Source organism: Haliaeetus leucocephalus, unplaced genomic scaffold (genome assembly GCF_000737465.1).
Source record: "Haliaeetus leucocephalus isolate CR32 unplaced genomic scaffold, Haliaeetus_leucocephalus-4.0 Scaffold1007, whole genome shotgun sequence".
Lineage (NCBI taxonomy): Eukaryota > Metazoa > Chordata > Aves > Accipitriformes > Accipitridae > Haliaeetus > Haliaeetus leucocephalus.
This window is the reverse complement of record NW_010973443.1, coordinates 1048496-1073441: the sequence shown is the minus strand read 5'-3', so window position 1 is coordinate 1073441 and position 24946 is coordinate 1048496. Positions and strand designations below refer to the sequence as shown.

The window sequence follows — 24946 nt, the reverse complement described above, 5'->3', positions numbered from 1 at the left end:
CATGAGAAAAAAATGAAAAAACATTCAGGCAAACTTTTCAACAAAATAGATTTAAAATGACTGCTTTCATTTGTACATGGTACAGATAGACAGGTGTGACTACAAAATAGTTTAATCCCTCTAGACTGAGGTTAGTGAGAGAAACATGAATAGTCAAATTCTTTTTTGTGTGTGCATATGCATATATGCATTAAAAAAAATATTCAAAGAGTTAAAACCCACATCGTTATAAATACCAAAAGCTGATCATTAACTACTCATACTCATACACTTTATTCTTGTACTTAGTACCATTACCAATGGAGCCCTAACTGGGTCATAGTAACTGCTACGTAACTGTCAACATATTAGAACTCTTACTTAGAAAAATGGACCATGTTCTGAATTCAGAACATCCTAGTTTTGCCTTTGTGGACACATCTTCCCTTCTTCAGTGACATTTCATGGTGGGGGAGGAAAGAGAAGTTCTAAGAATTATGTTTTGGAATAAATATTCACAGCAAACTGCTAAATGGGAACATTGCTGCTGCCAACTGCTCAACTGGTAGCCCTGTACCACTTGCTAGTTCATGTCATTTCATTCTTCTTTATTCATTTAGACACTAAATCCATAATAACCTTTCACGTTTCCTTTACTGGACTGAATGTTCAGGAAGTAAGTAACCCTAGAGAACAGTGCAAAAGGAGGGACATACAACTGCATTTAACAGCTTTATTTTGGTATCTAAGAGAAGACTGAAAAGATTATTTTTTTTTAATATATAAATTATGCAACATAGGCCCTGATGTACTTACGAGAGCAGGGCAATGAAACTTGGAAGAGAAGTGTCCCATACATACTGTTTTGTTGGGCAGCCCTTCTAAGAAGTTAGGATTTCATCCATGGCAGCCCATGCACTGAAGAGAGAGCATGAGGAGTTTTTTTTCCCCAAATACCATTTTTACAATAGAAGGCTAAGCTCAAAAACTAGAAGGTAATAAAGTTAAAAAACAAAACCAGAAACTAAACCAAAAAACCCAGCACCTAAAGAACAACTACGCCCCTGCAACCTAGCAGCCATTAATTATTTGTTGAACTTAGATGATGGAAATCCCATTACCATATCCTTAAGGTTTCCCTAGTCTAAACTACAAGATACAGTACTACATTCTGAAAACCAGTATAGTCAATACTTTCAAATCAAAGGAAAACAGTCAGAACAGCAACGATGAGCATGGCTGTACCATTCAAGCAGAAATAAAGAAAAATAAACTTAAAACATAGTGTTGAAACGTCTACTAGTTAGCCTTGCTTACATGAATTAAAAAAAAAGAAAAGGTTTCAGATTTTATACATCTTTTTTCAGCCAGGTACATTTAATTGCAACCAGTAGGCACTCCACCAAAACGCAGTATTTGCAATCCCCATCTCTTTAACTGAGAGAGATTACTTTGGCCTCAGTATTGCTATATTACAATTTTCCTGCTTCAAAACATGCAGTTCATACATTTTACAGTTTTACTGCCATAGTCGATGCATTCTGGCCCAATACACTCACAGCAGGCGTTGTGAAACCATCGGTATTTGGAAGCTCCCATGGACTCGCAAGAGATCTTGCACTGATGTATTGACATGCAGTCATCAAAATACACCACAGTACACATGTGTTCTAAACCAAGAGGGGGGAAAAAATTTGGTTGAAAAGGTCTTAAAATATTTTTAAAGGTTAGTTAAAAATCAATTAAATGTGCAGTTTTTGAAGTAGGATTGCAAATCATCATGACTATGAGGCATAAGGAAAAAAAAAGGTGATAGTGAAAGTAGAGAGAAGAGGCAGAGAGCCAAGGTACAATCTATCAACTTCAAAGTTTTCAGTGTCTACAACTCAACCTGTTGTCTGCTCTCCTTCTGGATTAATTTATTTCTATATTCATGAGCAAGAATGTTTTTGGGTTTTTTCCCCCAGTTATGAAGGATACCTTCTAAAGTGTAAGGATGGGCTATGCCAAAATAACAAGCAGACATGTGGCCGCTGAAGGTAATATCAAGATACCACTTTCACAGTTGCCAGCAGTTACTACATGCTATCATGAAAAACTTCAGGTTTAGAGAAGTTATTTAAAAACCACCAAACCCCACTTATTTAATTGTAAATGTTTCCACCTTCGCCCCTGTTATGGGTTTCTGTGGTGCGGGTTTTTTTGGTAGCGGGGGAGGGGGCCGCAGGGGTGGCTCCTGTGAGAAGCTGCTTCAAGCTTCCCCGGCTCCAAGTCGGACCCGCCTCTGGCCCAGGCCGAGCCCGTCAGCGATGGTGATGACACCTCTGGGAGAATAGATTTAAGAAGGGGAACCTACAGTGAGTAGGGGGAGTGGGATGTGAGAGGAACCCCTCTGCAGACGCCAAGGTCAGTCAGGAGGGAGGAGGGGGAGGAGGGGTTGCCCCTGCAGCCCGTGGTGAGACGGCAGGCTGTCCCCTCCCAGCCCATGAAGGGGAGCAGGGGAGCGGAGGCCCCCCAAGATGGCTGTGACTCCATGGGAAAGCCCGCGCTGGAGCAGTCTGTGACTGAAGGACTGCAGCCCGTGGAAAGGACCCACGCCAGGGAAGTTTGGGAAGAGCTGAAGCCCACAGAAAGGACCCACGTTGGAGAAGTTCATGGAGAACTGTCCCCTATGGGAGGGACCCTGTGGTGGAGCAGGGGAAGATTGAGGAGTCCTCCCCCCAAGGAGGAAGGAGCAGCAGAGACCAGGTGTGGGGAGCTGAACCAAAAACCAAAATTCCCAGGGGTATTTCACTAACATTGTTCAGTCCGTGTTTTGCCCGTTACCTCTCCCAATTATTATCCTTATATCTCAAATTGTATCTCTGTCTCCCGTCTGGCTTGCCAAAAATGACTGTAGTTACCTCAACCCCCTTCTTGCCCCATGTTTGGTGCCACAAAGGACTGTCATGGTTCAACCCCAGCCGGTAACAGAACATCATGCAGCCACTCGCTCACTCCCCCTGGCCACGGTGGGATGAGGAGAAAATATAAAGACAGGCTTCTGGGTCGAGATAAGGACAGGGAGGGATCACTCACCACTGATGGTCATGGTCAAAAGACAGGGTCAACTTGGGGAATAAACAAAATCAAGTTCATTGACTACCAATCAAAACAAAACAAGGATAATGAGAAGTAAACCCAAACCTTAGAACACCTTCCCCCCAGCCCTCAACCCCACTCCCGGTTCTCTCCACCTCCTTCCCCTGGCGGCGCAGGGGAACAGGGGATGGGGGTTGGGGTCAGCTCCCCACACCTGGTCTCTGCCGCTCCTTCCTCCTCAGGGGGAGGAGGACTCCGCACTCAGCCCCTGCTCCACCGCGGGGTCCCTCCCACGGGAGATGGTCCTCCACGAACCTCTCCAACGTGAGTCCTTTCCACGGGCTGCAGTTCCTCACAAACTTCCCTAGCGTGGGTCCTTTCCGCGGGCTGCAGTCCTTCAGTCACAGACTGCTCCAGCGCAGGCTTTCCCATGGAGTCACGGCCATCTTGGGGGGCCTCTGCTCCCCTGCTCCCCTCCATGGGCTGGGGGGGACAGCCAGCTGTCTCACCACGGGCTGCAGGGGCATCCCCTCCTCCTGACTGACCTTGGTGTCTGCAGAGGAGTTCCTCTCACATCCCACTCCCCCCACTCACTGCAGGTTCCCCTTCTTAAATCTGTTCTCCCAGAGGAACTGCCACTGTCACTGACAGGCTCGGCCTTGGCCAGGGTCGGGTCCGACTTGGAGCCGGGGAAGCTTCGAGCAGCTTCTCACAGGGGTCACCCCTGCGGCCCCCTCCCCCGCTACCAAAAAACCCCCCGTGCCACACAAACCCATAACACGCCCCCAACCCCACAATATTCTTCAGCCACATTAAATGACAGAGTAGAGAATCACATTTTCCTCAACTTGAAACTGCACACTTTTTTTTCTTCTTTTTTTAGCAATATGACCAGCTTTACTACTGATTAAGAAACACCTTCTGCCTAAGTGTTGACTTTATTATTCTAACATCCATGCAATTATGTGGAATGCCATGAAGTTTGGCATTGCAGCCTCAAACTGGAGCTGAGGCATTCATCACAACTATAAAACAAAAACATCCCTCCCTAATCTACTTCCAATTCTCTAAGCTGACAGATTCTACCAACTTTTTTCTGTGTTGACTGGGTGATTACACTGTAACTTCATTCATCCTCCAAAGGACCTCGATTGCATCACATTTACCCTCAGTGTAGCTTAGCACACTTTGGGGTAAAGCACAACTAAAAGCTGTCTGCAAACATGAATGTCTCACTCACACACATCAGGCAGATTTGTGAGCGGGACATGTCAAAGGGCTTTCTAGCCTATTACTACTTACGGTGCATGGGTACCAGAGAAACATACTGACCTACATTCCAACATGGATTACAAAAATATAATCCAAACATAAATGGTAAATCAAGACAGTGGGGGGCTTTTTAATTGGAGATAGGGAGAAGGGCAAGTAACCAAAGGACTCTCAGAGCAGTGTAGTTGTTAACCATAGCATTTATTCAGTCTCTTAACTGCGAGCAAGTCTTAAGAGGCTGAAGTGCACCAGAACCTCCTGTTCAAAATATTGGTGCCCCATAGTTTAGCAGCCTCAGTAGTATGCAGATCTCATGGCAAGCTCTTAAGGTGAGGTCCAAAGGTGAGCTGAGGCCAGCAAGGGTCTCTATCACCTTACAGGTCATCAGATCTATGCAGCCAGTTTCCCCAGTAGATGACTTCTGTGGTGCCCGTGCTTTTGGGCATGTGACAAGGGACAACAGAACATACAGGAGAGCACAATGTACCCAACAGCTTTTCTGTGGACCCCTCCTCCTTGACATCTGGAAACCCTGCCTATCCTTTTAAGAATTATCATTTGTTAAAACATGTTTGAGGGAACCCTGACCACTGTCAAACTATTTTACTACTACCTAAACAGCTGCAAGAGGGTGACAAGACATGCTGCCAGCCCACTGAAAGCAAGTGAGTATTCACTGCCTTGTTTAGGCTCTGAACTGATGTACACATCTTGCAGACATCACATACAGTGCAACAGGCAATAAGGATCTTGGGGAGGAAGTGCAGACCCATAGCTGAAGCAGTTTTCTGCTCCCAGAAAAGCTGTGCTGCGTTTAATAAAGCTGCAGTTGTCCAAGAAATTGGAGTACCTGAAGTACTGCTGGGAATGTCAACAGAGTACACTGAGGCTGTGTAAGTCCTGTCCCATTCTTGGCACCTCTATTTCTATGACCCCTTATAATAAAGCCTGAGGCACAGCAACCAGAGGAAGAGAGTTCTCAGAGAACAAACCCTCTGCCTAAAACCAACCAACATATCTACAGCTTCAGTAAGGGCACTTTATTCACAGAAGGGAGGAGGAAAGAGCAAAACAGAAGCGTATGCTATGGTGCCACATGCAAAGAGTGACTGGCCAGGTATACACCTGAAGTGCTCAGCCAAAGCTGAAAAGTGGTAGGGAGATGCAGCCACCACATCCTCAAAGGCAAGAATCCACCCATCTGCTTATGGAGAACGTAAAAGGACTTGGCAACATTTCATCACCAGCCACAAAACTGACAGGGTCCCAAGAAGGAGCACACACCATCCATTCCCAGAAGGCCCAGACATTCCCAGGTATCTGTCTGTCTCCCTCACTCCTCACAGGAAGTTTTCAGTGGAAGGGTAGAGTGTGAGAAAGTAGAGGTTAGTCTCCAGGCAGCATTCCTCATGAAATCTTAAGCACCAGTGTCTAGTCAGTCATCCAGTTCAGTGCTGGCAGGCAAGCACAGGAACTTTACAGAAGCCTCTCTAAGATATTCATACTTTTTGTACCCTCTTGCTTAATCCTAGTTCACTCCTTTGACACCTTTTTAGTAGTCTTCTTCTCAAGTTTGACCTTAAATGCAATAGGTAGGGTCAGTCTTCGAAGGTGTCAGCTGGAGGCACAGAGCCTCTGCCTCAAAACAGGCAATCCTGGCTAATCCAGAAAGATTTATTTCTTGCTGCAAAATTGGCTTTTGAGATGTCATCTCCACCTGACTGACCTAGTCTCTGGATCAGCTTGAGAAATCAAAATGACTCATGGCTCTCTCTAGATAGTAGTGGAACAACTCTGTAAAGAAACTAGAGTCCTCTCCAAAGGGTTGCCAGAAGTGCTCACTGCTATCATGTTGATCACTTGTAACACGCAAAGGAAAGCCTACAGTAGGTCAGGAAAGCTTGTCAGAGAAGTTGTGCATGCTCTTGAGGTGGGCTAGCTGCTCCCAGCAGTTGCATGCTGTCTTCACGCCAGAGGATGACCAGTCCCCTCTGTGTTAGGAGACATATGTGTTCACCTTCATGTTAACCTCATCTGTGACAGCCTCATCTGTGTTAGTACAAGTTCAGAAGTCCTGGAGAAGCCCAGTTCATCAGCTAATGCCTGCTGAAACTTGAAATAAACCTCTTGTGGAAGAAGAGCCTGTGATTTCTAGAACATAAAGATCAACAACACTGAACTGACAGACTAAAGACATCTCTTGGGGGGGGAAGGAGGCCAGAGAATGAGCAGCACCAGGCCCATAACCCTGGCAAAACCAGATGACAGCAGTCAGGTCCTGTGAGACTGGAGCGACTGGTCTCCTCAACCACTCTCCCAGGACTAAAATGGGAACCAAAGCCAGACCTCAACCTTATTAAGGTGGCCAAGGACATTAATCTTGACTGACTGGAGAGTGGAGAAGAAAGTTTATTTCCACCTGCACACAAGCCAAAAGGATTAGGTCCTAGGACAAGTCCAGAAATGCTGGTCTGGGGAGAGGACAGACTGTACATGGCAGGCCAGCGCCAGCAGTACATCTGGCTTGTTCCCAGTAGCTCTTGTAAGCAGCTGGAGGACATGCTCCATGTATGTGCTACCGAACTGTTTCTGAAGTCTCGCTGACTCTGAGACTTGCCAGATCTGAATGAGTCAGATTGGCCAGGGTGTACTTTGTTCATCACAGGACACTTCTGGTTGCCGCCTCAGCAGTGTCTGCATGCCCATGTAGAGGCTGAATTACTGAAAGCAGCAGAGTTCCTCACCTCAAGCATTAAATCCCTCTTTATAGACTGCAAAACCAAGAGTTACACAGGGGAAAAAAATACATACCTACAGACTCAGTTGGGATCCGGGAGAGCACTTAAATTGTTTCACATACCTGATTATATAGTCATCACTTGGCTCCCTCAGTATAGATAAAAAGGATGTTACTTAGTGCAGTAACGGCTCTTTCATTTGCATTTTGCCAATTTTCACACAGTAAGGACTACAGACTACAGGTGCGGGGAGGGAGAAGGATGCAGCAGTGTTCTTTTTTTTGCAGAACATGAGTTTCTCACCTTTCCCCACCTCCAATTCATACTCAACAAAGGTTGTGTAGGAGAAACAACAATCAAGTCTAAATTCAAAATGACCAGAAGAAACGGACTCATGTTTCTATCAGGCTTTGCTATGATACTGTCTGTGCTGCAAGTCAGATCTGTATTGGTGCACTATGAAGGAATTTAGCGACTTGGAGATGATAAAACAATTCAGTTCTTGTAAGTTAAGGAAAAATGCCTATCTACAAGATGAAAAAACTTTGCCAGTTAATGACAATTCCCTGTATGCCACCTTTGAAGTTAACAGTGCTATTTAAGTTCAGTTGTCTGTTGGTCTGTTTATTGGTAGCTCTAAAAATACTTTAAAAAGGTAACTGTCCATCCAGCAGCCATACCATTTTATGCCAATCAGAACTTATAAAAAGAAACATTAAAAAAAAAAAAAAATCTTCCTAGAGAACCTACAGAGGTAGATGCCACTTTACTAGATTTCTAGCTCTCTCCTCTACCTGGCTGACACTGGAGGGGAGTGGAAATGCAGAGTGGATGCCATCCCCTGTGTCACCTAGCAGTTTAAGTCAGAAACCCTTAACTACAACACAGATTTTGTTCCATTGGTTGCCAAAAGATTATCTAGTTCCCCTCTCTCTCTCTCACACCAAGGTCCTGTCATCATCTGAAACAACTAAGCTTAAACATCTGAACTAGCAGTTCAGAGATCTGAGGGTATCAGCTAAAAGTAAAGCAAAAAGAATAAAATATAAATGTAGCTCTAGATTAATAATCATCGCAATTCCCTCTGAAGTAGTGGCTCAAATGCCAGAAACTGATGACACAAAGAACTACAGCAGCTCCAGCAGCGCACACATACTTTGGCAGCTAAAACGTTAAAAAGTCAATTCACAGGAGGAAAGGGAAGACACTCATTAAGATAATAAGTGGGAAGTTCAAGGTCTGGTGCCTGGGCTTGCAGTAGGCTGGGGCAAGAAAGGAATGCTTTATATCCCACCGAACCACACCTCCTCCCAGATCTACAGCCACCCTCCCCAGACTGATGGCTTCACGCCACTCAAGCACAAATCTTGTGGATTCCCATGGCTGGTGCTGCTTTACCTGGCACTCACCCAGAACTGCACTGAGCAAGCCTGGCACCCTGGACCAGCTTAATGGCGATCCCTGCATGAACATGCATTGCAATTAAAATCAGAACTGTGTTACATGACATGACAAGGGGTATTCGTAGGCAGAGCCCTTCCAAATTTTGGGAGGTATTCCAGAAGACAGCACAGAGACTACTGTGCCCTTACCAAAATCCACCTCTCATTAGCCCCTCTCCTTTTACAGGCAACACAATAGGCTGCTCCCAGCATACCGTGTTGGAGTGAAGCATGCAAGAAGCCACAGAAAAACCACAAATTGGACGAGGCACAGCACTGTAAAGAAAACATAAAGCATCTGTGTTCCTGCTCACAGGAATATTCTTTCAAATCCCTGAATGTCACGCCCTTGAAGACAACTGCTTAGCAAGTCACCTTAAGGACGTCTCCATTTGCAAGATCTGCCCTTAAGCCTAGTAGCACATCTGGGGAGAAGGAAAGGGTAAAGAGATGGTCTTCAGTTTCTTCCACTGCAGGCTATGCTTGTATTTACTGCAACTGAGCACGCACACATACACACACACAGACCCACCCTCTCCTTCAGTGGTTCTTCCAACACACGCCAGCTTGTTAAACCACACCAACTTGATTGTGTGACTGAACTTTGAATGGGCAGAAGCCATCAGACTCCAGCTACTTCCTGGGCTCCCTCTCTGTGCCCATGCTCACAAGGCTCTTTAGCCCTTGATCTACTACCCCTCCACCTTTTGGTTACTGCTTTCCCAATGAACTCATAAAAAACACCATTAAAAACAATGCCACCCCATGGCTCACACAACATCCAACACAAGAGGTACAATTCCCCAGTTGTCCTTGCTTCCCCCATAATAAACATCAACTGACCAAGGCCAGCAGCCAACTTTTCTTTCCACCTTTTTCTCTTCTCAATTCTTGAATCATCCATGTTTTTATAAACAAACTTTAATATCACTTCTGAAAAAGCAGAAGACTACAAAGTTATCTACATTGTGACCAAGAAAAGAGAGACTCCTCAACAGGCTTACATATTCAGATACTTAAAGGATAGGATGTTGAAAGTCATTTTCTACGTTTTCCAATTCTTCACTGATCACTAAGATGGAAGAGGCATAGCCAATGATTATGAGAAAAGCTCTGACATCTATTTCTGTTCTGTCTACTGAAGCCTGAAAACCAGTGGCATTTGGTAACTACTTCCGAATACAACTGTTGTTTTTGTACTGTCATCATTCCAGTGAAAGCTCTCTCAACCTAATCTCTAATACATTCTTAGTAAATGAAATCAAGGAGACTTTTGACTGAGAAAAAATTGCAGTGTTATGCACTTGTCTGTGTTGTTAAACTCAAAACTCCTCCACAACCTTAAGATGCAATTCAAATTCCAAGTTTAATCCAAAACTATCATTAGCCCATCCTGTTGGTATGGTAGTAAAGGACTGTAGTAAAGGGCTGCAGTACCTAAGTACAATGGGATATATTCAACATTGTTCTAAGCATAATTTTTTTTTTCCAAGTATAATTTACATCTTTAAATATTGTAGCGTTTGCACACAGGGCTTTTTGTGGCTTGCCATGTAACATGGCTTTCTGCATAATTCTCATAATGGCAAGCAAGCGTTTTAATAATGTCAAAGACATATGAATGAGATGCTTTCTGACCATCTGGTTTCCCAGTTCTGGAATTAATTTATTTTTGTCACGTGAAAAGGAAATTAGAAAAGTTGCCATTACGGTCCCATTTAATCAGCAGCTGTCCTACTCAGAAACGTAACTAGGTCAAAGGCTCACAACAGTATGGAAAAGCAGCATGTCCATCAGTTAGGGTATCTTTCAATGATAAGATAAAAGAGCTATCACAACAGCAACATATGGGGTTACGAATATTTCAAGTGTGTGTTGGGAAGGAAGTAAAGCATTAATTACACTAATAAAACAAATCAGATGCTCTTTTCTCCCTGTTAAGCAGCAATTTCACTATGAACTTTTTATGAGATTCTTTTAAGTCTGATGTAATGATTTACAGGGAAAAGTATTTCAGAGTTAGTATGGAAACCAAGAAGCAGAGAGTATTTTTCTTATGCCACTACTGTCACTACCTCAAACTTCTCAACTCCCTGCCCACGCCCAGCAAACAATATTCTGAAGTCTGTCCTCTAAACTGAAGGTGAGAATATAAAAACTTGATATAAATTAAGAGGAACAAGTCCATAAGTTGAACCCCTGCCCCCAAATTGCTTATTTTTAAGATTGTCTGTCACATATCCCTCCTCAACATAAAGAACAGTCTTGCTAATATTACTCAGGTTTACTATTAATCGTGGATTTCCTACAAACCATCCTTTTAAAGAGTTCAAGTTATGCCAGCTCAGATGGAAGAAACAAACATCTCCTCCACATAAAAACGGTTTACAGCATGTGGCTTTCTCAAACCTCTGAAGCCATGCGTTTCAGTTGCCTACCTCTGCACTGATACATGATTTGGATTCAGTTTTTTGGTCTGTCCTGTCTCCTAAGCTACAAGTAACCGCTTCAAAGTCAAAGAATATACTGTGCCAGTGTGCATGAAATAATGTGAACAAACTGCCTCATGCCACATAAGGCATTACAGAGATAACAGACTTATGTGGTTCAGCATCTGCTAAGATCATCAGACACTTTAACACCATCTTCCATGTTCCTCAATACTTTTGCCTCACTCTTTTTGTGTAATGCTCAAAATTAGACTGAACTTTTCACACTTTTTTATGGGAAAAGAAGCAGCGAGCACAGACAACACTGAAGGTGCACCAAGTAGGCTCCTGGAAGAGACAAGAGGAAACACTAGGAATTTAGACACTATACTCATTACCTTTGTCACTAGAGTAAGGTGTGTGGACATTGTTGCTTGGAACAGAGACGTTCTGATGCTGTGGCTGGTTCACGGTTTCTAAAAAGGAAACAAGGTTCTCATGGTGCGACAGTTCTTCTGCCACAGGGAAAGAAACGATATTCCAGTTCAGCTGAGTATCCCCTTCTGTCAGTGCCCGGAAAAGGGAAGGAATTGGTTCATGCAACTCCTCGACAGTACTCTTGGATGTTGGAGGTGTGTCACTGTAATTGCGAGGATTGCACATACCTGCAGAGGAATGAAACAGTAAGTTACACAAAACTCCCTAAACTCTTCCCCTTGAAACAGGTGGGAATATTTAGAAAATTAAAATTGCCTTTTTTTTTTTTTTGCTAAGCAGAACAGAGCCCTTTTATATATATATATCCCACTCTTTGCTCAGTAGCAGAAGTGCTACCAAATACAGCAGGATAAGCTTTCCTTAACAGCAGCTTTCAGATCTCTGCAGACTTCCACAAAACACACCTGCAACTTTTGAGAACCAAGTGAAAAGAAAAGCCTCATCTACATGGCACTTTCCTTCCCTTTTTATGCTACCATTACAGTTTAGAATATGAAGAGTTCAACAAAAGGTTTGTTTTCCCTGGGAAAAGAGACAAAGCACAGCATAACCGATACTAGCATAAATCTGGAATGAAAGCTTATGACTGAAGGAAGACGGTATCTTGACAAGTCCTGAGGTACATGAAACTTTTGATCACAATTCAAGTATTCGATCTCACCCGCTGCAGCAGTGCACTAGATCTTTTGTCATTTGCCAGGGGTGCAAAGATCAATATCAGGAGGGAGAAAGAGTCTGAATTACTTTACCTGCTTACAGGCAGCTCAGATGAACCTCATTTTGCTACTTAGTTGGAGGGGTCACTACAGGCAAAATGCTTATTTCCAGGTTACCTCTTCTTTATTTTTCAATGTCTTTTGTGGTATCTTTTTTGAAGCCTTGTAATCCTCTTGGCCACTTCCTACAAAATGCTTTTGTGATGTGCAATGCAGGTGCCAGTTTGTCATTAACCACTTGTCATTAAACACTAACATTTATTACCAGCAATGAAACTGAAGGGTACCTTGATTTAATCCAAACATTGAAACAACCAAGATTAAAAAGAAAAGTTGTACCTGCATAGGTATATAAACTCAGAAGCCATAAAACACTATTAGAAATCACCTGGCAAGAGACAGACAAATCCGTTTTCCTCATGTATATCTGGATATCATTTTGGGTAGTTTCACAGATACAGTTTTAGACAGCTACAGCTGCAAAGCACACCAGTCCTTAAAGTCTCTTGTATCAAAGCAGTACCAAACATAAATGTTCAAGTCTACCTGCCCCACACAACCAGAGAAGCATCTCCTGCCCTGCAGATACATTAGGATGCCAGCTTCAGAAATTGTGTTTAACTAGAACCCTATACAAAATGACAATCTTTTCAATCTAGGTAGATGGATTTCCACAATGAACAAACCAGAGCAAAGTTCGCCCATGATGATCAGCATGCGATCTGGCAGATCTTAAGCAAGTGGTTAGCATTACCAGCATTTAATAATAAAAATAATACAAGATAGTCTGCTCCTATAAAAAGGTGAGCCAAATGTTGAATAGAAAAAAAAAATAAGCCACTCCTCCAAACATCAGGTCATGCTAAAAAGTAATGCCACTTATGCAAACTTTCTACCGTAAACAATTATTTTCCTACTCCTCTCAGCTAGGTTTGTTCTTCACAGATGTTCCTGGACTCACTTCTTCAATCAAAAATTTCTGTCCTTGCATTATCACCTTTTAGTAAGCACTTTGAATATTCACTCTACAATTGTAATAAAAGATGCTGTCGTGGTTTAAACCCAGCCAGCAACTAAGCACCACACAGTTGCTCACTCACTTTCCCCCCACCCAGTGGGGTGCGGGAGAGAATTGGGAAAAAAAAAGTAAAACTCGTGGGTTGAGATAAGAACAGTGTAAGAGAACAGAAAGCAAGAAAATAATAATAATAAAATTACAACAACAACAACAATAATAATAATAAAAGGATTGGAATATACAAAACACGTGATGCACAATGCAATTGCTCTCCGCTCGCTGACCAATGCCCAGTTAGTTCCCGAGCAGCGAACCACCTCCCCACCCCCCCGGCCAACTCCCCCCAGTTTATATACTAGGTATGATGTCACATGGTATGGAATACCCCATTGGCCAGTTTGGCTCAGCTGTCCCAGCTGTGTCCCCTCCCAACTTCTTGTGCCCCTCCAGCTTTCTTCCTGGTGAGGCATAAGAAACTGAAAAATCCTTGACTTAGTCTAAACGTTACTTAGCAACAACTGAAAACATCAGTGTGTTATCAACATTCTTCTCATACTAAATCCAAAACATAACAGTATACCAGCTACTAGAAAGAAAATTAACTCTACCCCAGCCAAAACCAGGACAGATGCCCACCTAAAATTTAATTAGGAAGATACCAAACCAGCTAAGAGTTTTGTACAGAGACATCAAGAGACGTATACTTTAGTTGATGTCATTGTATTAATGCTGTGAAATTGAAACCAGCAAGCCTTTTGAGAGGCCCCCTGTCAGGTTGGATTCACAAAATAAATTTCACTGATAAGAAGGACACACAGGAAAAAAATAACATTAAGATTGTTCATCAAATCATTGCAGAATGTTTACAGTTTGTGTACCTATCAATCTAATAAGAAAATAATATCTTAAGATGGTACCAAGAAACCATTGCTCATAGTTTAATGGGTAACTGATCATTCCACAAAGATCCTTCCCTATTTTAAAAAGTATTTTGATTATAATATTTATAAATAATAAATATTATAAAATTGTAGCTTTGGTTAAAACAAAAATAAAAAAGCTTAACTTATGAGCAACTAGTAAGGCACAAACATGTCTACACTACCGCTTTGGAGTGGATGAGAAGATGCAGAAATGGGCTATTGAAATGATGGAAGCAGACAAGCCTTTACATGAGGGACTAGAAGAGCTTAACGCACAGAGCTTAGAAAAATTGGGGAAATAGGAACCTGTTGCTGTTCTCCCTCCTCCAGTGTCTTTTTCCCTGTCAGAGAAGGGAGAGAACACCCACACAAAACACAGGGCATCAACTGAGCATCAGTAAAGTTAGTGCTGGAGGGCAGGAGGCAATTCCTGACCTCAGAACAGACATGACCTGAAAGACATGACCACCTACCTTCCTTTACATTAGACATGATCATCTTATAAAGAGACAAGTATCACCTCAAGTATCCACAAAGAACTGTCTCCAATAAGCTGGGTATGGCATGCACTCCTGTTTCCTCATTTGAATAAGGCTATGGCAAGGATGACCCTACACTGAAGAGAACAGGACCATACCATAGAACCAAGAAGATCTGAGGCACCCGCAGAACCATCAAGAGATGTTTTAGTTTACTCAGTACCAGAAAACTGAACCTGAAACCTCATTAACTTCAGCATAACAGTGAGTAATCTGCAGATTTAGAAAAAACCTGTGTGTGGACTTTGCTTTTTTCCTCACAATCCCAAAAGGTAGGTTCTTCCTCTCCCTAGAGGAGATAGGCACACTACGCCTTGCTTTCTACAGCAGATAATGGTTCTGAACTAGGGAAGTAACCTACTATATTATTCCTCACCCCTATGACTGAATATGACAACAGTGCAGTTTAGTATTACATTACAAAAAACAAGACGACACTGCAAGGGCAAAAGGGATGGGGAAAAAAGGAGAGAGGTTTTGGGTTTGGGTGGGTTTTTTCACTTTTCAAGGATCCCAAGATCAAATAGAAAAAACAAACTCTAGGGCCTCTTTCTAAATGTATACCCTCCACAAGTGCAGGGGCTGAGAATACTTTATGCCATTGGGAAGAATCACACATACGCAAGACCACACCACTCCACTGCTCACTGAAAGACAGTAAAGCAAAGATAAGCTAGCCAGAACCAAGCAAAAAGCAGGATAACAGAAAGCATATTCACATCGTGATGGAACAGAAGAAGCAATGGACTGCACTGAAAAGGAGCATTTTGACACTAATCATCTTCATGATTTCAGAGAAGACCCAGCCAGCCAGAGAAGCTGAGAGCCGGTACAACACTCAAGATGCATTCCTTTCATGGAAGCTAGAAGGATTTTAAATGGCAGCAGAGGGAGACTTCCAGCAACCACAGAGGATGAAACTTTCAATACATTTAAAACAAGAGACAGAACTAGAACACATCCTCCTTAAGCAGAGGCAGCACTCACTTGCAAATATCTGGGCACTCTGAATATTATCTTTTAGTAATAATGCTGTTGTTAAGACTATCATCTAATCCTACAGTAAGAGCTTGTGTGCCTCTTTCTTCCCCTCCACAAAGAGCTCTTTTTGCAAATAAAAGAGTGATAAAAACATTGGGCCATGCATGTTTACTACTAATCCCAAGGATTCACAAGGGAACTCAATCCTAAAATTGTCCCTGTGCAGTACCTGTTAATATACTTTACAGTTAGAAACCTCCATACAGCATCCAACCCCATCAAGCAGGTGCTGCGTAGTTTCCTCAAGATGACAATTCAAAAAGGAGTTTATGTTTTAGAGACAAAATTAATACTCAGTTATGATGACATTAACCAAGCAAAATCTGGATTACCGCCACTTCCCACTCCATAGAGCAGATACAGCCTTCAAATGTTTGGTTCTCCACAGTTAATTTATTCAGTACCCGAAGAATGAGCTGTAAGATGTTTAAAGCACAGATTCTGGCCTGATATTTTACTTCTATTCTAAGAATGTGAGCTCAGCATGTGGCAGGAGGAAGCAATTTAAAAAAAGAAGAAAACCCCAAAGAAATGCCAACTTACCAACACAGTCACAGCACTCATCCCAAAGTGTGCCCAGGCAGAGCATGCACTCCTTACAGCAGGAACAGTTCCCTTCCCCAGGGCGGCACTGACACAGCTCCTGAAAACAACAGAAACCCATTACACTGCAGCAATCCCAGATGTAAAACGCTAACACAGCAGAACAATTCTTCTTCAAGCTGCAACTCAAGTTACGGCATTAAAAAAGCTTAGTACACTAATATAGCAAGTAAACGGTAAAATAGTTCCAGCCAAAGAACCAATCTTAGTTTACAAAAGGATCTTTTGCAAGGTTGTTTTTTTTTAAAGGTGAAATTCTAAAGACAAATCTGAAGTCAAGAAGCATTTAAAAAGAGAAAAAATGTTATTCATGGGAAAGGTGTGTGCTTTTCTATGTATGCCTGAATCTACAAGTTCTTTGAATGTTTTTCCCATCACAACAAGAAATTCAAAGAAGGAAGTTTCTTTATATATAAATAGTGCACATATGTTGTAATTTAGCTAAAAAAAGGAAGTTACTATAAGCAGCATATGCATACTCAAGAAGATACACATCATCTATAATCACACCTATTCAGGGATTCTAAAAGGAACTTATTTGGTTAAGTCATCTGACCACAGAACTTTGTGAATCTCTGAATGCTTGTTACACATTGCGCTCCACCTGCAGTATTAGTGACCAGATTATTTCCCCCCCCCCAGGTCCAGCTGATTCATTTTTGCTATTACGAAAACAACCCTCCACCTTCTTCCCCCCCAAATCAGCACGTTGGGATACTTCCAAGATTTCTGGAGCCTCTAGAAAGTGAAATGGTATAGACATGCATTTTTCTTTAACTATTATTAAGCTAAAAAAAGATGGAAAAGGCATGGAAGCAAGAAGACAAACCTCTCTCTTCATATTACCTAAACCTGAAGGTGCTGGTTTAGCAGTCCAGCTGGAGACATACACTTGTGGACCTCGCAGCACAGAAATAGACTACATGGATGAAGGAAATCTAAAGACCAGGTGGTCTCTTTCCCTCTAGCTCAAATCCATACTATTAATTCCAGTTTGGCTGAAAGACTGTGGCTACATGACAATAATATATGGGCTTGAATCATGCTGTAGTGTAAAACGTGGACAGTCATGAAGCCACACTGGTTGTCCTGTTTAAGAATTTGGTTTTGATGATGTCTGTCTAACTATCACGTTATGCTCAACTGGTGAGAAAACAAAATCCTGTTACTGGAGACACTGACCACGGGATCCTACCCACCCCCAGCTTTACTGGAAAAGCCACTGGCAAATCTCTGCTATGCACCAGACCAGGAAGATGACACCCATCCCCAGGGACAGGGGAGAGACATACTGCGGCGTGGGCGGGAGACACACACAGACAGGAGAGAAGGGCAGGAAGATGGTTTGGCATGAAATTCTCCTAACCTGGAGTCACTACCTGAGGCTCCAACTCAGCTAACCACAGCTGGGTCAGGGACACCACACCTTACAGGCACACACAAACATCACCCAAAGAGTCTTTCTGTAGCACCTTAGGAAAAAGCCAAGGGGGCAAACCTCCACTTTTTAAGTAAATCTTTGCCTGATTTCGTTAAACATCAGGTAGAGAAGAAAGGAGGTGTTTTTACAGCAAACATCAGGAGTGCACTTGCTAGGCAAGGCAAGGCACAGAGACGCACCTGATCGTGTATGACTCCCATTCTATCTTTATTTTGCAACACTGGCAACTGCAAATGCCTGCAGCCTGTTGAGTTGCACAGGGATCACCTCTCTCTTGCACCAACTCATGTGGGCCCACAGAAGACTGAAGAGTGCATTTCAGAGGGTGAGGCCAAGGTGAGGTCTGACTGGGAACAGGCCTTAAGAATACAGCAAATGAAGCTTCAGGGCTCCTAGTTCTGGACTAAAACTGAACAAACCCCCAAACCTGCGGCGGATGTGCTACAATGTATTAATGCAGTATAAATTAATTAATCTATTATTTTTCCATTCACTCCATCCCAGATCACAAATCTTCTTGAAGCCAGCAAAGAAACCAAATTCAAACTATTGCATGTTCTACTGAGAAATGCTGTTGCCCCTGCTGAGTTATCGAGTGTGAACTGCTCCACATGCATTTCTGCAGTATGCAGTCTTAGTAAGTCTTGATTTTTTATTTAGAGTGGAAAATTACCAAGATCTTTTACTTTTTCATCCTCAAAGTTTAATAATGTCACCTATTACTATGCTGTTTCCAAGTGAAAGATGAAAAACAGGCTCATTAATGAAATATACAATTTTTTCCACAAGAGGAGACACCACAAACTTAGGAAGATGACTTATGTGAATGAATGACGCATTTCTAAAATATTTATCTTAGCATTTGATAAACAGATTGTGTCAGCCTTGAGAAGAAAAAGCCCGAATAAAACAACTTTAAAAACAACCATAAGTACTGTTACCTTGGCCAGAGAATAGTATTAATACATACTAGCATTAAAAATATCCTATATATTTTTTCTTCAACAGCAAAACTGGGCAAATAACTTCATACTTATTAAAGACATTGCAACAGCAACAAGCCAGTATATGGGAGGAGGCGAGTCTCCATAAACTATTAAATGTAATGTATGAATCAAAGCCAGAAAATTCAAGAAATTTAAGTTGTTTCAGTTTTATAGATTGCACTGTGTGAATCTAAGAGAAGAGTATTCTCACTGAATTAAATGTAAATTATACATTTGCAACATAATAAAAAAAAATGCTGCTTAGCGCTGATAGATGTGAGCACTAGCTTGGGATAGCATCACTATACCTACCAGTCTTCCAACAACTTCATTTTTATAGGAAGGGCTTATGAGCAGTGTAATTTTTTATTTTATTTCCTATTTTTATTTTTTACTTACTTTTTTGGGTTTTTTTACTTGGAGGGGGACGAGGGAAGAAAGAGCAACCTAATTAGTCTTCTGCACAGTTCTCCAGCTCCCTCCTTCTCACAGTTCAACTGTCTCTTCAGGGCAATAACTGTATGTTTTTCCATATATGTGTTTGCACGTATATGGTTTCCTTAACTACTCTTGAGTCCTTCTGCCTGACTCATCCACACTGGATACTTGCACAGGATACATCTTTTTAAAAGAATGCTTACATGAGACACGGGTGAAGCAAGGCAGAATGAGAAATGTTCCTTGTTGATAGCTGGGGGTGGTGAGGCGTCAGTGGAAGAAAATATTACTCATAAGTCAAGTTGGCAACTTCCCAAGCTGAACTACTGAAGGTGCATCGGAGAATGTATTTTGCTAGGCAAGAAATAAGCCTCTCAGCCTAAAAATACAGCATTAAATAGGAAGCAGGCATGTTTGTACAATAAAGATACTTCTGCTCCAGAGAGCGAATAAAGATTTTTACAAGGTATTTAACATCTGCATTTTTTCAAAGCTTTCTTGAAATGACAGAGACTATTTTCTCAGTGCAGTGAGAAACAGGACCTGAAGGCATTGGCAACATCTTTGTGAACTGGAAGGGGGAGTGAAAGAAAAAGAGCTAATGTTTTTTCCTAGAACAGTTTAATAACAGAAAATCTCCTGGAAGCAAACCAGCCAGAACTGTTTTGTTAACCCAACTGCGTTATGTACTACAGCTAAAACATACACACTAAAAGTAATTTTTGAATGCCTAAGCCCTGAAGTTAAGGAGTGGTGCTTATTTCATACGACAGGGCTAAAAAGTCTTGGAAATCCTCTCAAGCTGACAAGTTTGTACACAAGATTAACAGGAGGCAAAGGCGAAGAGAGATTTTAGTTGGAACAATACTGCACCAGCTGAGGTAACTGCAGGCATGTAGCGTTCTGGACAGAAAACACTGTATTCTCTGCAAAACAGCCCCTCTTTAGAAGGATCTGAAATCCATGCCTGAACTATAGCACCATTTGTTTCCTACACACAGCAGTAGTTTAAAGAGCTGTTGCAGATGAGACAGCAAAGCTCAGCTTCAGCACAACATAGACATACAAGCCTGACTACTGCAGGTAGCTCTGCACCACAAGAGCCAGCCTGGGACTCACCTCAAACCTGTTTGCTATCAACAATTGTCGGAACATCCTATCCTAGAGGTTTCTGCCTTTAAGGATTTCCTCCATGTTGCAAGGACACAATATAGTCCTCCACTCTGCCCAGCGAGCATAACTGGCCTTCTCATCTCCTCCACACACGGAAACATCGCAACAACCCATGCGCCCAAGTCAACAACAGATGTGCTAGAATACACACATCGTGTGCAACCAGGGCTCAGTGGCCTACCTGAAAAGCAAAGTAACAGTCAGTTATTGACTTCAACGCCCCGGTCCCAGAGACATGGGAAGGAGCCACATCCAAAACCTTCGAGGAAGCTAATTTTGTGGTCCCAGTCTGCCTACATTCCCAAGTCTTATCCACAACTCCTTCAACAACTACAGGAAGCCACAAAGTTTTTTTGTGAAGGCTAAGCTTATACAGAGAAATGCCTCAAGCTATTTTCTTACAGGTCTTTGCTTACAGAAAGACAAGAAGTAGACTACGAGAGCACCAATGAAGCTAGAGCCTCAAGATGTACAAGGAAAGCTGAATGCGAGTTGTTGATCTCATGCTCAGTTCTGGATCTAACAAAATAAATATTTATGTAGGGACCACCCTCAAGCAAAGCAGCTCCTAAGGAGTGGCAGTAACGGCTGTACTGACTTCTAGCCACACTGGCAAAAATATTTATGTTAACTGTATGCTTTTTGAGAGAGCAGGTCTTTTGTCTCATTATGTCTCTAAAACAGGCAGCCTCACTTTCTGCACGCAAATGCAGATGACAAACATTCACATTGTGTTTGCTCCCCCAGTTGTCTGCAAGTGACATTATCTTGGTTTCAAGCCACGGATTTTGCTGAACTAGAACAGTTTTAAAAATAGGTTAGGGAAAAAATATCAGTCATGCGATAGTCAAGCAAACTCACTCACCACAGTATTTTATTTTTAAGTTCAGATTTCTCTAGAAGAGTTTAGAGGGGAAAAAAAACCATGGATATATTCTACTTGTATACCTACCCAAGAAATAACATGCACTTCACATACCAGTGCAGCGCTTCTGCCACAACAGTCCTGAAGTTGGTTTGGTTTTTTGTTTTTTTTTTTTAAAAAAGCCAAGAAGAAAGATGACAATTGCTTCAAGGCAAAGCTTTAGGAGTCTTCATATCCACAATCAGAGTAGGCTGACCTGATCTGTTCTTCTACAAAGAATGAATACTGACCAGTATGTCAGGCCTGTTTGCAGGAACAGAGCAGCCAGACGGTGAAAAGGAACAACAGCATTCCCCTGTAACTGTACACAATTCACATGGCCTGGGTTACTTTAGGGTCTTGGAGAATTGCATACAATTCTGATTTTAGGGAAAAGGGATTCCACATCACCTGTACAAAGTAAGAGAGAACACACCTACAACAAGTAAAGCACTACAGGGGTCTGTGCATGCACAGGGCTGCGTCGCTACAGAGATGCCAACATTATCCAAGTAAAGCACAGTTATGCGAGGCACCTCCATGCAGTGCTGAACCTCAGCCATCTTATTCCCAGACGAGGAAGGACTCTGGTAGCATTAGCTCCATTTCTTCCTGGGCTGTACTCTATTCATACTAGCTCATAAAAATAAAGTTTAAATGCTAGGTGTCTCAAGCTTGACTCAATAAAAGGTAAGTGATTACTTGAGAAGGAGATGTCTGTGCTTTCATGGATGGTGGACTCCATCAATGACACAGGAAAAGGAGACAATACATCTTCCCTGTTTTCCCCTTCATCTGGACCAACAGCTTTCCCCTGAATTAACAAATTAGTACCACTGCACTTGCTAATTAAGTGCCTCGTACATCCAATGCCACAATAGCATCTTACTTTTTAAAGGTTTCAAGCCTAGAGAGGTGATTTGAAAAAATGCAACAGAAAGAACTTGTAAGTGCATCAGTTTGTCACAGTGCACAATGCCCAACGTACTAGCAAAAACACTGGCATTGTCGTTGAAAAGGTAAAAGTCAAAAGCCTCTTTTTCTTGCTCCTGTATTTAACAACTCCACAAACCATAGTGGGGCTAGGAGAACCAGCAATTTTTTTTTTTTTTAAAGCAATGGCAATGCAGAAGTCAGAAAGAAGACAGTTCAGCCTACAGTCAGTCTTCCTTCCACAGGATGGATTTGTGAATCTGACAAGCATTTTTATTTGTAAACCAGCCAAATTTTATACGGAAGTAAATGAAATGAAGTAAATGTGGAAATGCTTCATGCCACTTCTGTATCACTTTTTAGACTATGATCATACATTTATAGTAAGCATACTAGCACGTTACCAGCATATGATATTTCTGCTCTTTGCTATTGCATTTCCGATCTACAAAGAGGCAGCAAGAAACAGTTTCTTTTAAAGAAGCTGCAACTGACCACATGAAAGCTCCTTTTTTCAATATGGAGTCAAGAAGCATGTTCAATACACCATTAGTAAATAAATACTTGGTAGTTACCAGACTGCTTGCAATTTTGCTAGAAAAGGCACTTTTGTTCTGCTGCACACCGTACCTCTTAACTCCTGCTATAAGACAAGCAACCTGGTCTCAGTCTGATTCTTTCACTACAGACAAGACATACAGTGGGTCAAAAGCAGCATCTGGATTTGAGTTTAACACCCATTTCCTACCAATTCAACTTATAACTATTTGGTTTGGGTTTTTTTTAGGTGGACCCGCATGCTTTCAGAGCTTGCTCATTACCATTACTAGCCATAGTTCCCTCCTGATCAAAAAACTTTTCCAAATGCACCTCATGACTCTAAGACAAGTTAGGTCCCTACTCATGTTAGTTCTCTCACATGGGTTTTTAGGCATCTTTTAATCGACTGTACAAACTTGATATTATGGAGAGCTTCAGGCATCAACTACTGACCCTCTGCCTGAGCCACGGGATTTAAGAAAGTGGACAGACTGCAAGTTAAGGAGAACATCTCAGGCAGATATGGAAACATTGTAAGCACTTTAGAACTTCTGGTATTGCAGATGTCTTTAAAAAAAACCAATTGTTGCCCACAGAAAGCTTTCTAATAAAATGTCTGTTTTAAATTGCTGCTTGTTCATAATATCACTAATAAAGAAGAAAGAGACTGAAAATTAACAGTGTGACTGGTAGTGGCTTCTAACAATAACCCAGCAATCACAATCCTCAACTTGAAAATGTTTCCATCAAAAAAAGAAACATGCCCATATACACATGCACTTAATATTATCTATAAAATGGTTGTTAATCTGCATTTATACGTGCTGGAGACCAAATTAACTTCTCTAAAAAGATACTATTTAACATAAAATAACAGTTATTTTTATCAGTGGATCTTTTCAAGACACAGCTTCAGAACCGTTTCTTAAACTCTTAAAAGCAGATAAAGGAAACACAACTCATACCTGTATCAGGCATTTACTGACATCGCTAGCACAGAGAGCCTTATTGCAGCCTGTTGACGACTGGATCCACAGCAGGAACAGAAGGACAGTGACTGTGGGTGCTGTGATGTATTGCCTCATGTTTCCTGCAGGTGAGCAATTTTCGCAAGTACTTAGATGTTACACAGGCTTTCAATTCAATCACAAAGTTGTTCGCTTCTTTTTTAAAAAACACAGACACCAACATTTAAAAAAAAAAGTACCGGAGACTTTGAACAACATGACTTTCAAGAGCCACGCAAGTGACTGAAGTCAACCAGAGACGAGCATCTGCTACTTCAAACAGACAGAAGAACTGAGTTTGTTCAAAGCATTCCACCTTTCTCCCTTTGTGAAAACAGAGCTTCTCTGCAGGCGGTATTTGTTACAAATATAGCATGATTAGCAGTGTGCCAGTGAGTTCTTACTTGCGCTTAGCATGCAAACCCAGTCAAAAGAGGACCCTCTTGCCCTAGGCACTGTACCAATATATAATAAAAGGCAGCCCATGTTTGGGCAAGCTCGCAGTGAGCCTGTATTGTTCTCGTAAGAGAAAAAAAAATGCTAATGGGGCGCTGGGTTTCTTTCTTTCTGTATCTAAAAGTGTTCTTCTGCTTCATGAACTCAACCCCCCCCACCCCTCAATTAGCAGTATCTTAACATAAAAAAGTAGAAAAACAAGCCAACACGTAAACAAGGCATGACCTGGACGTTTAAAGCCCGTGTCAGATAAGCCTTTCTTACAACGGTTATTAAATGCTTCTTGCTGCCGTGGGCGCACCACCATCTGTACTTACTGAGGACTGGGAGGGACGACCCCCCCCCGCAAGAGCCGGGGGCACGCATGGAGAACACGGGATCTTCCCCTCAGGAAAGGGTCACCGCTCGCTCCCCTCGCTACACACAGAGCAAAGAAAGTTTCCCTTCACCTGGAGACGGCCCAAACCCACCGGGTGTTGCACTCCGGTAGGCCGGGCGCAGAAGCCAAGGCAAGCGAGATGCTCGGCTGGATGAGCGATCCCGGCGCCTTTTCGCACCGCGCCGCTTCGCAGCGGGCCGTGCGCGGCTGTTACGTAACAGGCTGCCGAGGAGCCGAGCCGGAGCGATGCCATTTCCACGAGCACCCCGCTCGGATGCGCTGGCGCCCCGGGCTGACCGCGCACGTCCCCTCCCCCCGGCTCCCCCCCCGCCGTACTTGCGTTTCACCGACCGCCGCTTTCCCAGACTTTTATTCGGCGTCCCGAGGACCACGACCCCCGCCCGCCGCCC

General features: G+C 42.5%; 1 protein-coding gene across 5 annotated transcripts in view; it reads right to left on the bottom strand.

Annotated features, from left to right (window-relative positions):
* The window catches only part of TWSG1 (twisted gastrulation BMP signaling modulator 1), a 27416-nt gene continuing 2470 nt past the window's right edge, over positions 1-24946 (bottom strand). For 2 of the 5 annotated variants that reach the window (XM_010584825.1, XM_010584826.1), the window contains exons 2-5: positions 23660-23784; positions 16220-16319; positions 11340-11606; positions 1-1649 (exon numbers count right to left, since the gene is read on the bottom strand). In XM_010584825.1, the coding sequence (XP_010583127.1) occupies positions 1468-1649; positions 11340-11606; positions 16220-16319; positions 23660-23784 (674 nt within the window). In that variant the 3' untranslated portion in view covers positions 1-1467. Of the gene's footprint in view, positions 1650-11339; positions 11607-16219; positions 16320-20263; positions 20499-21269; positions 21490-22784; positions 22837-23659; positions 23785-24946 lie in introns of those variants that run through there. The other 3 variants (XM_010584828.1, XM_010584827.1, XM_010584829.1) reach the window with 3 other exon arrangements.